Genomic DNA, 14,721 nt, shown 5'->3' on the forward strand with positions numbered 1-14,721 from the left:
GGAGACAGGAAGGGCAATTACTTTGGCTGCAATTTGTAAGTATTCAGCTGGGAGAAGGTCAGCTGAGGGGGTACATGGTTTGAGTTTTGTAAGAAGAGTAAAGATATGATCTGTTGAAACTGGTTGCAGTTTGAAAGAGGGGGGATTTTTGTTGAGGGAATAAGGTGCTTGCATGGACTGTGGAGATAAAGTTGAAGCAAGAGAGGTGACAGTGTCTGAGAAAAATTTGTTGAAAGTATCAGCAATTTGGTTAGGCGTGTCCTGAGTGAGGTTAGAAGGAGTGGGTGTTTTAGAGTTACCTGGATGTAGTAGTTTATTGATACTTGACCAGAATTTCTGGGGGCTTTGGTGTTGGGTATGTTGGAAATTCCAATAATATTTTTTTTTATCAAGGAATATAAGTTTCTTTGTTGCATTCCTCAGTTGTTTAAAGGTATGGTGGTCTGATGGGTTTTTAGTACTACGCCATTTGGCCCAGGTTCTATTTCTATGTAACATTTTTTGTTTGGTTTCTCTCGTTAGCCAAGGAGCAGGCTTTGCTTTGGTTTTAATTAATCTAGTAGGGGCATGGAGGTTGAGGATTTGAAGGAATTTGTTGTTAAAAGTATGAGACTGCTTCATCGAGAGGTAAGTATTTTAGGGGAGACCAATTACAAGCTTTGAGTTCTAATTGGAAGTTAGTTTGGTTGAAAATTGCTTTTGTTCCTGGTAGTTCTAACTTGAGTATTATTGGAGATAGGGCTGTTTTGTCTGGTGATAAAAGTGGTTAAATGGCACTGATATTATCAGGTAGTGTGCCTGTAGTATAAATCATAGGGTTGCTATTAACTAAAATCCAGTCTAGGGTACTTTGTTTGCAGCTGGTTTTGTTTAGTAGAGTGGGGACAGTAATGGTTTGGATAAAGCCATAGAGGTTTATGTGAGAGGTGGGTTTTTGGGAGATTCAAGAATTCCAAAAAATATTAAAGTTACCTAGAAGTATAGTTTCCTGAGGGTAGGAGTTTGAGAGCCAGTACAGTAAGTTTTCAAGGGTATTAATATTGTTACCTGGGGGTATATAACAGCAAATGATATAAATGGACTTATAAGTATTAATTTGTAGTTTGGTGATTAAGATTTCACTTTTGTTTTGTAAGGGTGGTTTTGCATCTAGTAAGGTAACCAGTAGTTCAGTTTTGTAAAGTATAGCTACACCTCCACCCTTTTTGGTGTGTCGGTCAAGTCTAATGATGTTATATCCTGGAGGTAGTATGTCATTATCCTTGGTATCTGCTTTTAGCCAGGTTTCAGTTAGACAAAGGATATCGAAGGAATATAGGTCAAGAAGGGTATGCATTTGTGTTGTTTTATTGTTTAGGCTGCAAATATTTAGGTGGGCTACATGGAGACAGTTCTGATTGGGGGTAGGAATTATAGAATTAGCTTGGTTTACTATGGGGATGGTAGGGTGGTGATTATTTGGGCCTGGATTGGGATGAATGTTGCCATATAGGAATAATAGCTGCTGGTGACTATGTAGGTATTTGGAAAGTTTGGAAGAAATTGAAAAAGGTTTCTTGTTAAGAAAAAATTTGATATGAGTTGATCTATTGTAATGAGGCATGAGGTAGGAAGATGAAGTTATACTGATGTGTGTTTGTGAGATGTAGTGAGAGTGTAAAGTAGTTTGTTTTAGTGCTAGTTGAGATTCAGATAAGTTTGTGTTTTCATAGAAGGTAAGGGAGTAAGCAATGAGAAGAGTGTTTAGGAGTAGGAAGGAGGAGAGTAAAATGTTATTTTTAGAAATGTGTGGGTTATACATAGTGAGTGAAGGTGAATACAAAGAGACCGTGAGTAGATAGGTATAATGGTGGGTCGTTAATGGTGAACATTTGATTTAAAAGAGGGTGTTATTTAGAGGAGGAACAGATAGGAATATTAAAGAGTGGGCAGAGTTGCAAAAATGCCTTAATTATAAGGGTATAGTTATAGGTGGATGGAGTAGGGGGTAGGGCTATTATGCTATAAGTGTAAGACCCGCTGTGGGTGGGTGGGTGGGAATTGGGGGTAGGGGAGCGGAGTGAGCCCGCAGGGCGAATGGAGCGGGTAGAAAAAAAGGAGGAGAGCCAGAAGAAAAAAGACAATCAGTCAGTTTGTTTGGGATCACTCCCAGGGTCAGGTAAGCTATCCTAGAGCAGGAATTAGTAGGATGTATATAGGTAGAACAGAGAGACTTATAGGGAATTAGTGGGGAGGGCATGAGGGGCTAATCAGGTAATGTAGGCTAAACTAATTGTATGATGAGAGAACTAAGTAGGAAAAAATGTTCCTTAATTTTAGTGGGTTTGGGAGAGCAGGGGTAAGGAGAAAGCCTCAGGAGGGAGTAATAACACTACGAGGGAATAATTACAAGACACCAAGTAGCTATATAGTAATGATATCCTGGGATCGCTAAATGAAGGCAGGGATCTACACAATATGTCCTTCACAAACTACTCTAACAGCTTAAAAGACGGGACTATGCAGAACTATAAGGTGAAGCACAGTACATTAGCAACTATAGTTAATCTCGAGTCCATTTAAAGAAATATCCGGTGCTAAGAAGATCGGTAACTAAAACCGCTTATCCTCCCACATTTGTGTGGATTAGCGGGGGTGTGGCGATAACTATTGCAACAGTAATCAGCCACCAGCCCGTTGTCTATAGTTCTAAGTTGCTAGCAATCGTAGGTACAGGCTCTGTAAGACGCTATTAAGGATGTTATCACAGGTATCTAAATAAACTGCAATGATGAACATACAATAAGGTACACATCAGACAAATTACAATTCCAGCAATTATAGGAGGTACTCACCTACGGTCAGGCCAGCAGCATGCAAGACAGGCAGATAGTCTAGGGAACTGTCCTTTAAAAATGGCGCTGCACCTACTGGGGACTCTATAAAGATATCAGAGCGGGAAAATTGGGAGGCAGGTAGGTGTGGGGAGGGGCTAAGCACAGAAATGATAGACAGGAGGTAGAGGTAACAATATGGAGGGGGGGTAGAGACCGGAGTAGTAGATCAAGAGCTAAAACAAAGGAGAAGGAGAGCCAGAAGAAAAAAGACAATCAGTCAGTTTGTTTGGGATCACTCCCAGGGTCAGGTAAGCTATCCTAGAGAAGGAATTAGTAGGATGTATATAGGTAGAACAGAGAGACTTATATGGAATTAAGAGGGTGCAGACAGAGTTAAAGTATTGGAGAGATAAAGAATTACTAGAAATACGGGGGTCAAAGTGGGGAGGGCAGGAGGGGCTAATCAGGTAATGTAGGCCAAACTAGTTGTATGATGAGAGAACTAAGTAGGAAAAAAATGTTCCTTAATTTTAGTGGGTTTGGGAGAGCAGGGGTAAGGAGAAAGCCTCAGGAGGGAATAACAACACTACGAGGGAATAATTACAAGACGCTAGCTAGAATGTTTCTCTATGTGAGGGAATTCCGAATAGGGAATGAAAAAAGTCCTATACTGCCATCTAGTGGCCTTGGTTAGGAATTACTACCCTAGTTTGTAAGGGTACTAGAAAAACGGCCACAGGTTAAAAAGGTGGGCAGGAGAAAAATAAGATAGTTAGGACTGTGGCACGCTGCTGGCAGACTCGAGGCAGAGCCCTATTCTACGACAATATACCATCATCAAGTGGCTCAATAAAACTCATTAAGTAGACAGGAGCAATAGGAAGTACATACATGCAGCAGTCCTTAGGGAAGGTGCTGTATAGGGTTCCGTGAAGGAACTGGTATTCCACTTAAGCTTGAGGAGCTTAAAAAGGAGGGTAGTCCACTGGGCAGGTGGCCGCAACCGGAGAGGACTAGGAAATAGTCCAGTGGACGAGATGCAGCAGTCCTTAGGGAAGGTGCTGTATAGGGTTCCGTGAAGGAACTGGTATTCCACTTAAGCTTGAGGAGCTTCAAAAGGAGGGTAGTCCGCTGGGCAGGTGGTCGCAACCAGAGAGGACTAGGAAATAGTCCAGTGGACGAGATGCAGCAGTCCCTAGGGAAGGTGCTGTATAGGGTTCCGTGAAGGAACTGGTATTCCACTTAAGCTTGAGGAACTTCAAAAGGAGGGTAGTCCGCTGGACAGGTGGTCGCAACCGGAGAGGACTAGGAAATAGTCCAGTGGACGAGATGCAACAGTCCTTAGGGAAGGTGCTGTATAGCGTTCCGTGAAAGAACTGGTATTCCACTTAAGCTTGAGGAGCTTCAAAGGGAGGGTAGTCCGCTGGGCAGGTGGTCACAACCGGAGAGGACTAGGAAATAGTCCAGTGGATGAGCTACAGCCAGGCCAGCAGCATGCAAGACAGACTGAGGCTAGTCCTGACTTTCCCATTGGAAATGTTCCCTTAAGGTGTTAATGGTTACCCCAAAGGAAAAATCCTCTGGGAGAGAGGCTGAAGGAATGGAATCCTCTGCATCACAATCCTCATAAGCAGAGAGGGGCGGCATGTCTTCATACTCAGATGCATCAGAGTCATCGGACTCCTGTTCAGACAAAAGTGCAGGGGACAGATCACTTTTTCTTTTGGAAGGGGTAGCTCAGCATGATAAGGTCTTCTGCCATTTTAAGCATTTGAGACTGAGGCAAGGAACAGGTGCCTGAGATTGGGTCGTCTGTTTTTTGGGTGTGGTTTGTAACCTGGGCCTAAGAAACTCAGTAGTTTTCGAAAAAACGGTAGTCACGAAAGAAGTCGGTTTGTGTCGAGAATCGGTAGTGCGAAGGACTTCCTCGGAAGCTGGTGCCTGCTCAGTGGCTCCGGAACCACCCAAGGGTGAAACGACCACAGAGTCCTTAATCGAAGAAGAGTTTTGCGGCATACTGGACTCTGAAAGGGTCTCGGTAGAAGCATGCAAATTCAAAGAAGCGGGCATCATGCGCTGCAAAAGCGCCTCACTGAGGACTGGAGAACTGACGACTAGCTTAACGGGAGCGTCGTCAGTAGGTTTGGACCTGTGAGGTCTGTCTCTGTCTTTATCTTTACGTTTTTTCAGATCATCTGCTATCGGATGGCTTACCAAAGTCATAATGGAATTCGAGGATTGTAAACGAAAATATCTAGCTACAATAAGGGCCCGGCGACGTGTAGCTCTGGCATCGAACAAAGCACAGAAGTGACAACGGGGGATGTCGTGGTCTGGGCCTAAGCAAGTGACGCAGTAAGAATGAAAGTCTTGGTGTGGTATTTACTTTCCACAGGCGATACAATTGTTAACTTTTTCTGATATCGGTTAATGCAAGAAAAAAGGATCCCCAACGAGGTACTTAGCTTTAGAAGACTCCAGCTTCAATTCGGAAGCCAAAACTCGGGTAGTGGCCGACCGGCACTCATGCAAACTGCTTCTGGCTCCACGGCAAGAAAGAATGATGTAATGGCGCTGGCTGCCTTACTTTATACTACTGACGATCTGCCGTCAATCCTGAAGTGACAGCAATCGATGCAGAAATACTAAGCCACTGGTATTCAGGCCGGCCGAGGGCTATCTTGGTAGGGATAACCCAAATGTGATGACTGCAACAGTGAAACACGAAGAACATCTTACACTAGGTCAGTTGCAAAGGCAACAGACACAACCAAGCTATTAGGTGACATGGAAACTGTCCAAAATATAGTTTACCTGATAAAGGTAGTGTAAATTGCAAACATGTCTGCTTGACGCACTGTTTTGGCATCAGGTCATATTCCTTAAGTATACAGTAATAAACTTTTAACTTTACCTCCCGCAACAGAAGTACATGCTTCATATCTAGGCCTTGAACCACAAGCACTGTCTAGGATGTCACAAAATCCCCCACATTCAACCAGGGTCTGTTGGGACTGGGGGAAGGCCTATGAGAAAAGGCAATATACTCAAATGTCATCACTCCTTTTCCAGGTGATTTGACATGCTTCTCCTCAGAATAATTCTGGTCAGACTTCAGCTCCTGCAAATCAGCCATAGGTTGAGTAATGCCAGTTCCCCCTTTGTAGCCCCCAAAGACAGCAGCCAACCAGATTCCCTCTCCACCATGAAATCCAAAGGTATACATCAAATCTCACCTTTAAGCAATAGGTTTTGTTCAGACATGCGTATGCGTGTGTGTGTGTGTATATGTGTATATACATATACAGATATATATATATATACACACACACACACACACACACACGCAAGAAATATGTCATCTGTACTTACTGTAAGGGGTTCCCCCTGAAGAGCCTGCAAAATAAAGTTACTAACAACTCTGCCATCATTCATGTGCATTCGAGGTCCAAATGTATTGAATATTCTGGCAACTCGCACTTCGACTCCCTCCTGTAATGAAAAAAGCAACAGTTTAAAAGTGATCAAGTTTTCAATTACATGCAATTCCCCTCGATGCATGAGATACAGAAGTACATGAATTCAGAAAGATGTTCTGCTGGTTACAAACATACAAAACTATAATACACAATGTCCTTACATTCACCGCTGCAGTATTCATTACAAATTGGGATTCCCTGCTGGGAAGTCCACCGTCCGGCCAGTTTACCAAAGTCTACCACTGCTTTAAGGTACGTTGAATGTCACCTACAGACTCCTTGCATAGTATAGGGCATAAAGGTGATGTTCAGACGTACCAGCCTCAGAAATTCTTTGCCGCTAGTCTGAATGCTGTTTTTAACAGTCGGTCTGTTACCTCCATCCATTTTTGCTCTTGTTCTGCTTATTGGCTTTCTAGTGATTACTCCTGTTTGCTGAAGTCCTCACCATTGCAGATAAGTACCCTGTTGGTTTTTTTCTGATTTTTTTTGATTGTTTTGTGCTGTTTGGGGTTAATGTCATCCAGGAAGGGTAAATGTCAGTGTGGGAGACTGATTCCCCATAAAGATCACCATGATAAGTGTCTTTTTTTGCCTAGGAACTGCTCACGACCATACGTCTTGTTCAATTTGTCAGGCGTTTGTCCCTATAACTCTTCATAGTAGGCTTTCTTCCCTTTCATTGTATTTTGAGAACTGGTGTCTTAAGCTTCTTGCTAAAGACACTATGGATGGAACTTTATGCCCCGCAGGTCAGACATCAGGGAAGAAGGTGCATAAGGTAAGACTGGAATCTTCCGCTGTCCAGCCTCTGCCAGGAGCTTCTCCCGAGGTTATTACGAACCGGAGGCTCTCCTGGTTGTTTTGTTAGATTCCTCAACTGTGTCTGGGTTGGAGGCCGGTGAGGATCTGGCAGGCAATACATCCGACGAGGCTTTGCAGGCTTCTGTTTTGGGCATTCAGGGGGAACCACGGTTGTTGACTGTTTCTGAGGGGGTCTAGATGTTTTCCACAGTTTCTCTTTAGGGAAGAGGTTCCTACTACAGTTGTGGACTGCTGCCCTGCCTTCTCAGGTTTCTAGAACGGTTGTCCCCTTATAAAAGAAACAGAAAACTAATCATGTTTCTTCTGCTCATAGGGATCCACAAAGTGAGTGGCAGGCCTTTACTCAGGGGTTGTTTAGTGCTTTACTGTAGTTAAGGCCTCCTCGAGGAGTTTCGCTTCCTGCTCCTCCTTGGGCCTCTTCTTTCCCTAAGAGGCCCAGAGTATTGAATTCTTCTGAGGAAGAGGTGGATTCTGATGATGAATCCCTTGCTTATTCTAACCAGATTCCTTCTCCTTTAGACTACTGGTCTGAGGAGGAGGACACTCATACTCTAGGTAATCTGAGGAAATTTCCTTTGGGGACACAATCTCTAGGATGATGGAATTTTTTAAGTGGGACTGTGCACAGGTTTCGGCTATCCATAAGAGGTACTACGAGTTACTGAAGATGGACTCTCCTAAACCTGCAGTCATTCCTGCTTTATTGGATGTTTTTTTCTAATGCCTCTAAAGCACCGGATTCTCTGCCCCCTGCTCCCAAAAAGTCTGATAGGTTTTATAGGGTGCCTGAGGATTGTTCCGTTTTATTTAAATGTCTTGCTGCTGACCTCTCTGTGGTGTCTGTAACCTCTGATAAGCAGTCTTAATTGCTTCCTTTGTCCAAGTTACTGCCTTTGGACAAGGCCAGTAAAACCATGGATAGGCTGGGTAAGAAAGTTTGTACTTCAGCTACCCCAGCTTTTAGGGCTATTAATTATCAGATACTAAAAAATGTAAAAAGAATCCAGGCCACCTTGTTGAGGAAACAATAAACTTTTATATCAAAAACCACAGTTACAAAAATGAGCGCTTTCGTCTACAAGCTAGACTTCATCAGATAAAACACACACACATCTGCTACCCATTGTTTAAATAACATTTCCCCTAATATAAATCAATTAACATTTAAAGGACACATTTAAAAGTTCCACTTATAAAAATCCATCCATTGTTCAATTCAGGAAATAACACCTAACAATGTATTTTAAACAAATAGTCATTAAATAAAAAATCTTATTAACTGAGAAATAAATGTGCCAACTTCATTCCTTATTAATATAATGTTATTAATAAAAAATGCTTGTCAAGAAAAATATTTGATCAAAAAAATCACACATATATGGCCCACAGCAAACAAGTTGTTGAATATGCTGACGTTTTTTAAAAAATGTTAGCTTTTGTAAAAATGAAAAACAGAAACAAAACCATTCAGATGTTTTCTGCCTTGGATATTAAAACAGGCTTGATTGTTACATATTCATTTAGTCCAAGTGTATAAAAGGACTTTAATCTAAGCTGCCATTTCAATTCTTTGCTAAGCAGAGCATTTTTAATATCTCCACCTTTAAAATGATTTTCTATGATATCATTTATATTAGGGGAAATGTTATTTAAACAATGGGTAGCAGATGTGTGTGTGTTTTATCTGATGAAGTCTAGCTTGTAGACGAAAGCGCTCATTTTTGTAACTGTGGTTTTTGATATAAAAGTTAATTGTTTCCTCAACAAGGTGGCCTGGATTCTTTTTACATTTTTTAGTATTTGGTCGCTTTTTATTTTTGAGTTTTTGAGTGTGTTGTTTGATATCCAGTTGTCTGCCTTTTAGAGGTAAAAATACTGTAATTTATCACATCGTTGCTACTCTACATGGAGGATTTATCTACTGATTCAACAACTTTACTTAATGAAGACAATTATAGTTCTGACAGGGCGGTCAGAACGGAGCGGGAAGTAATCAAAGTCCGGGAAGAAGTGGCTTCACTAAAGGGAGACCTCACCAGGCTCATAGAACTGTTGAGCCAAAACGAACCAGGAGGTGGCGCTCCTATAAAAGAATTAACATCTTTGGCGGTTTTGAAACCTTCAGCAGCGATGATGTCGTCATCTCCACGCTCGGAAGGTATGAGTACGAGTAATGGTGGATTTTTGACTGTCACAGGCGCTGCAAAAGAAAGTTTTCTTCAACAGGGTCAAGTATAGACAGGACATTGTAACCACTCCTGTTCTTGGACTATGCTGGACAATGAAGGGCGAGCTTGTGGTCAAACAAGCTCTAATAACAGAGGTACTGTTTTATTAGCACAAAAGTTTGTATGTGATAGTCACGGTTTAGTCAATGCTGCTAATAGCACGGAAGCAAACAGAAAGCCTAACAGTGCAGTTTTTTGTTCCTCCTTTATGTTTTAAAGAAGTGATGGACAGGAAATACGAATTTAACATCAATTCCAATGGAAGTTTTGTTCATAACCATGATGTTTTAAATGGGGAAAACTATGAAGATGTGCCAACATTAAAAGAAATGATTTTTTTGCTTGAAAAAAAACTTTTTAAATTGAAATGTTTGCAAATAGATAATGGTTACTTAAAATGTTGTTTGAACCACAAAATGATTCCACAGGGACTTAGATTTTTAAGTACCCATTTGGTATAGTTCACACTGAAGCAGTAATCAGTGATTTTCACAGCTACTTTGATGAATGTGGTATAGGTTTGGTCTTACGATTGATTAAATACAATGATGTGGTTCTGTCCAAATTAACTGTTGAAATAAATAGACTAAACACTGACATCATTAATGAGCTCTTGTTCCCAGAATACGAACAGTTATATAATAGGTTGCTGGTTAAAATTGATAAAAGGACTCTAAATATTTACAACAGAAAGCAGAAAAAATATGCAAGGGACAAACAGCAGTATGAGATAGGCAAGGCCTACCCAGGTCCACACAGAAATTACAACAGTAAGGTTGTTAGTAAAATACACCCTATTCAAAACAAAAGGGATGATGAGGGGAAAAAATATGTGGAAAATAGAGCGTCTTTAAATGAAAGATTTATCAGGAGATTTAGATACGCACAGGCCCCTAGATGAGTTAGATTCCTTTCCTGAACACAGTGAGAATTTTTTAGTACCAAGAAGGTCGGAGCGCCTAGCAAACAAAATCAGGTATCCTTCAGACCCAGGCCACACATCCGACACTTATGGGACGAATTACGGGTGGAAGAAAGTAACGAGGAAGGGGAAATAAAAGTGATAGATGGTACGGAGGGTATTCTCAGTGAACATAAGGGTTTCAAAATTTTCAATTATACTACAAATATTTTGACTAAGGAACACTTTACAATCTTTTCTAAAGTTTTTAAATTTGTTAAATCAAACTATGGGGATGTAGCTGATCTCTTAATAGAACTTAAATTATATCTTAGAAAGTTAAGTTTAAACATATTGTTAAACAATAATAGTAATAATAATAATATTAACAATAACAAAAAAGATGATAATAGTAATATATCCACTGAATTAGTGAGAAGTAGCACATATAATCCACCCCTACACCCGGTTTTGTTAATGTTTGAAAAAATAGTTATAGAGGAAATTTATGAAGAATATGCTAGAAATAAATGGAAGGCAGGACATTCTAATTTGACGACTGATGAATTGAATTTATTACAGGATTTGTTAGCCCAGGGTAGTTGTTGCATTATGAAACCAGACAAGGGAGGCGGGGTTGTATTGTTTGGTGTAGAGGAATACAACAATGCAATTATGAATATTTTGCTTGATATTTCTACATATTCACCCAATTCAAAGACTCACCCCCTTGCAGTGTATGTGGACAACTATACAAAAGAAATTGTGGCTAAAATTTCACATCTTATAAAAGATTCATGGGAATTTTTAAGCAAATTAACTAAAGACATATGGACAGAGAGTTGTAGCTTCCTGACCACAGATGTCAAATACCTTTTCACTAGCATACCTAGGTAAGAAGGACATGGATATTTTGGTGATAGTCTTCACAAGTACTCCATTCTTTTCCAGGATAAAATCTCTTTAATTTTAATTTATGGAGGTGATATTAGATAACAACTATATCAACTTCCAGGGGGAATATTATCAGCAAATGAGTGGTGTGGCAATGGGGGCAGCCTGTGCCCCCGTATATGTCAACTTAGTTTTACTTGAATGGGAAAACAGGTTTATATTTCATAGTCCCTTTCATAAGTATATAAGGCTTTATTTAAGGTTCCTTGACAATATTTTTATATTGTGGGATGGAACCAAGGATATTTTAGAACAATTCATGGACTACATTAACAATAGAACCCCATTCCTTACTTTTACGCACACATGGAACACATACCTAGATACCACTATTATAAAAACGTCTAATGGTTTTAGATCTAAAATTTACCGTAAGGATACTTGGTGCAATAGTTACTTGCACTATACTAGTCATCACCCTCAGGCACAAAAAAGAAGTCTCATCAAAGGTCAAGCTGTTAGAGTAGCCAGAATGACCTCTGAGTTTAATGACTTAATTCACGAGTTTATATTTTTGGGAAAAAATTTTTTGGAAAGGGGTATCCTGTGAAAATGGTTAGTGAAATATTGGATGAAGTGTATAGAGGTTGGGGAACTAAATATGTGGCATTATTGGGACAAACATTATCCAAGGTAATAAAAAGAGTAAAGGAAGGTAAAAATTTCTATGGGGCCTGTGTTATGGAATTTAATGTTTTCTGAATCATTTACCAACATAATTAGAACAAATTGGAACACACTTAAAATAAACAAGGAGGTGTATGATGTAGTAGGGTCCAAACCTTCTTTCACCTATAAAACTGGTAAAAACTTTAAAAGAATATTTGAACAAGGAGAAAGGCAGAATAATCTTTTCAAAGCTACCACCTCTTGTGGCAATTGTAGTTTATGTCATTTGATTTTTAGAGAAACATGGATTAGGTTAAATAATGGTTTAAACAGCGTTGTTAGATTTCGTAAGGGGAATTGCAAAACCAGGATGATTGTATACACGGCTAAGTGTGAAGGATGCCATGCATTCTATATAGGCAAAACAGAGAGGGCATTTAAATTAGAATGTATGAGCACCAATACGATATAAGAACTGGAAAAGAGACGAGCGCCTTATATAAACATTCTTTGGTATGCCCCTCTTTCAATGGTTTCAAATTTGGTATCATGGATTCTATCATAGAAAATAATTTTAAAGGTGGAGATATTAAAAATGCTCTGCTTAGCAAAGAATTGAAATGGCAGCTTAGATTAAAGTCCTTTATTACACCTGGACTAAATGAATATGTAACAATCAAGCCTGTTTTAATATCTAAGGCAGAAAACATCTGAATGGTTTTGTTTCTGTTTTGCATTTTTAAAAAAGTTAACATTTTTTAAAAAACGTCAGCATATTCAAAACTTGTTTGCTGTGGACCATATATGTGTGATTTTTTGATCAAATATTTTTCTTGACAAACATTTTTTATTAATAACATTATATTAATAAGGAATGAAGTTGGCACATTTATTTCTCAGTTAAGATTTTTTATTTAATGACACAAGTATTTGTTTAAAATACATAGTTAGGTGTTATTTCCTGAATTGAACAATGGATGGACTTTTATAAGTGGAACTTTTAAATGTGTTCTCTTTAAATGTTAATTGATTTATATTAGGGGAAATGTTATTTAAACAATGGGTAGCAGATGTGTGTGTGTGTTTTATCTGATGAAGTCTAGCTTGTAGACGAAAGCACTCATTTTTGTAACTGTGGTTTTTGATATAAAAGTTTGTTTCCTCAACAAGGTGGCCTGGATTCTTTTTACATTTTTTAGTATTTGGTCGCTTTTTTATTTTTGAGTTTTTTATTAATTATCAGACTCATATCTCTACGTATGTCTTGGCTCTTCTTTCTCAGGCTTGTCAGCTTCTTTCTGATCTTTCAGACTCTGAGACTAAATCTTCTGCTCTTTCCTTGTTTGGGACATCCTCTCATTTAGTTCGTCATTCTATCAAATGTAGTTATGATGGAGCAGATGCCTCTTCTAGGGCTGCTGCTTTTGGTTCAGCTCTGCAGAGATATTCTTGGCTTAGGGTTCAACCTTTGCTAAATTGATGATGATATTAAGGCTAAGTTGATGGATGTTCCTCTGGATAATAGGCTTTGCTGAGGTGGCTGCTGGTTTATTTAAGTCTCTTCAGGACAAGGGAAAGGCTTTACAGGAGCTTAAGCATGTCTGTTTCTCCTATACCTAAATTTCACTGAAACTACCCTTCTAAACCAGCCTTTGTTCATTGGTAATCTCGTCCTCCTTCTAAAGGTAAAACAGTTGTAAACGCACTCCTCCTGCTAAGACCATTCAGACTGCAGGGATTTTTAAGCCTTCCTTTCCTGACAAACCAGGTGCTGCTTGACTATCCATCTGTTCCCAGCTATATTCCTCTTCGCCTTTCACTTTCCCTTCCTGTTTGGCTCCGAATCACCCGGGATTCTTGGGTTCTGTCAATCATTCGGCAGGGGTACTTCATGGTCTGGATTTCCTGCCCTCCTTTTATGGGCATTCCTCAGCCTCCTCGGGGAGCAATCTCCTTTTTTCCTGGAGGTTCTTTGAGACCTCGTCTCAGGGTACCATTCAAGAGGTGCCTGTGTCCCAAAGGGGGAAAAGGGTTTTATTCAAGAATGTGTCTAGTGCCCAGGAAAAGAAGGTACTTGGAGACCTATTCTAGACCTCTCCCATCTAAAGACTTTTCTGAGGGTGCCTTTCTTTTGGATGTTCTCCCTTCAGTCTCTCTTTTCTCTCTTGCTCTCTCAGGCCTTTCTGGTGTCTCTGAAGCTCAGGGATGTTTATCTCCATATTCAGATCCATCCTCTGTTCAGGAGATTTTTGCATTTCTCTGTTGCTACCTGGCATTTTCAGTTTTGCCCTTTGGCCTTTCTACTGCCCCAAGGCTATTCACCAAATGCCTCGCTCCTGTGATTTGTCTTTTGCAGGCTTCAAGGGATCCACATCTTTCCTTATTTGGATGACCTGTCAATTTAGGCATCTTCTCCCAAGGTCCTTTTGCAAAATCTTCATTTTACCATTTCTCTTCTTCAGAGCCTGGGGTTCACAATGAACATCAAAGAGTCTTCCCTGACTCCTCAGGATCATGTCTTTCTGGGTTGCAGGATTCAAACGGTGCAAGTGCTGGCATCCCTGCCTCCTCCAAAAGCATTAATTCTCATTTCTTTCTTTCAAACTCTTCTTCCTCTGGCCTCCATTACAGCCAGGGAGTTTCTGAGGGCTCTGTGGTTCATGGCTTCCACCACTCTGATGCTCCCTCTGGCCAAACTCCACATGAGGAAGTTCCAGTGGTTTCTGAAGTTGGTGTGGCTTCAGCATGCACATCCTCTAGACTTTTCTGTTCCTCTTCGACCATGTCTCAAGAAAGAACTTCTGTGGTGGATTCAGCAGTTGTCTCTGAATCCAGGGCTCCCTTTTCAATCTCCTCTTCCCTCTCAGGATCTGTTCACAGATGCTTCAGATGTGGGATGGGGAGCAACA

At 40.2% G+C, this 14,721-nt stretch overlaps 1 protein-coding gene across 2 annotated transcripts in view; it reads right to left on the reverse strand.

Moving 5' to 3' along the window:
• Nucleotides 1–14,721, reverse strand: part of UXS1 (UDP-glucuronate decarboxylase 1) — a 1,006,428-nt gene that overhangs the window by 398,331 nt on the left and 593,376 nt on the right. For both annotated transcript variants that reach the window (XM_044072750.1, XM_044072749.1), the window contains exon 10: nt 6,189–6,308. In XM_044072750.1, coding sequence (XP_043928685.1) covers nt 6,189–6,308 — 120 coding nt within the window. The remainder of the gene's footprint in view (nt 1–6,188; nt 6,309–14,721) is intronic.

This window comes from Protopterus annectens, chromosome 5.part0, assembly GCF_019279795.1.
Source record: "Protopterus annectens isolate FY-2018-M chromosome 5.part0, PAN1.0, whole genome shotgun sequence".
Lineage (NCBI taxonomy): Eukaryota > Metazoa > Chordata > Ceratodontiformes > Protopteridae > Protopterus > Protopterus annectens.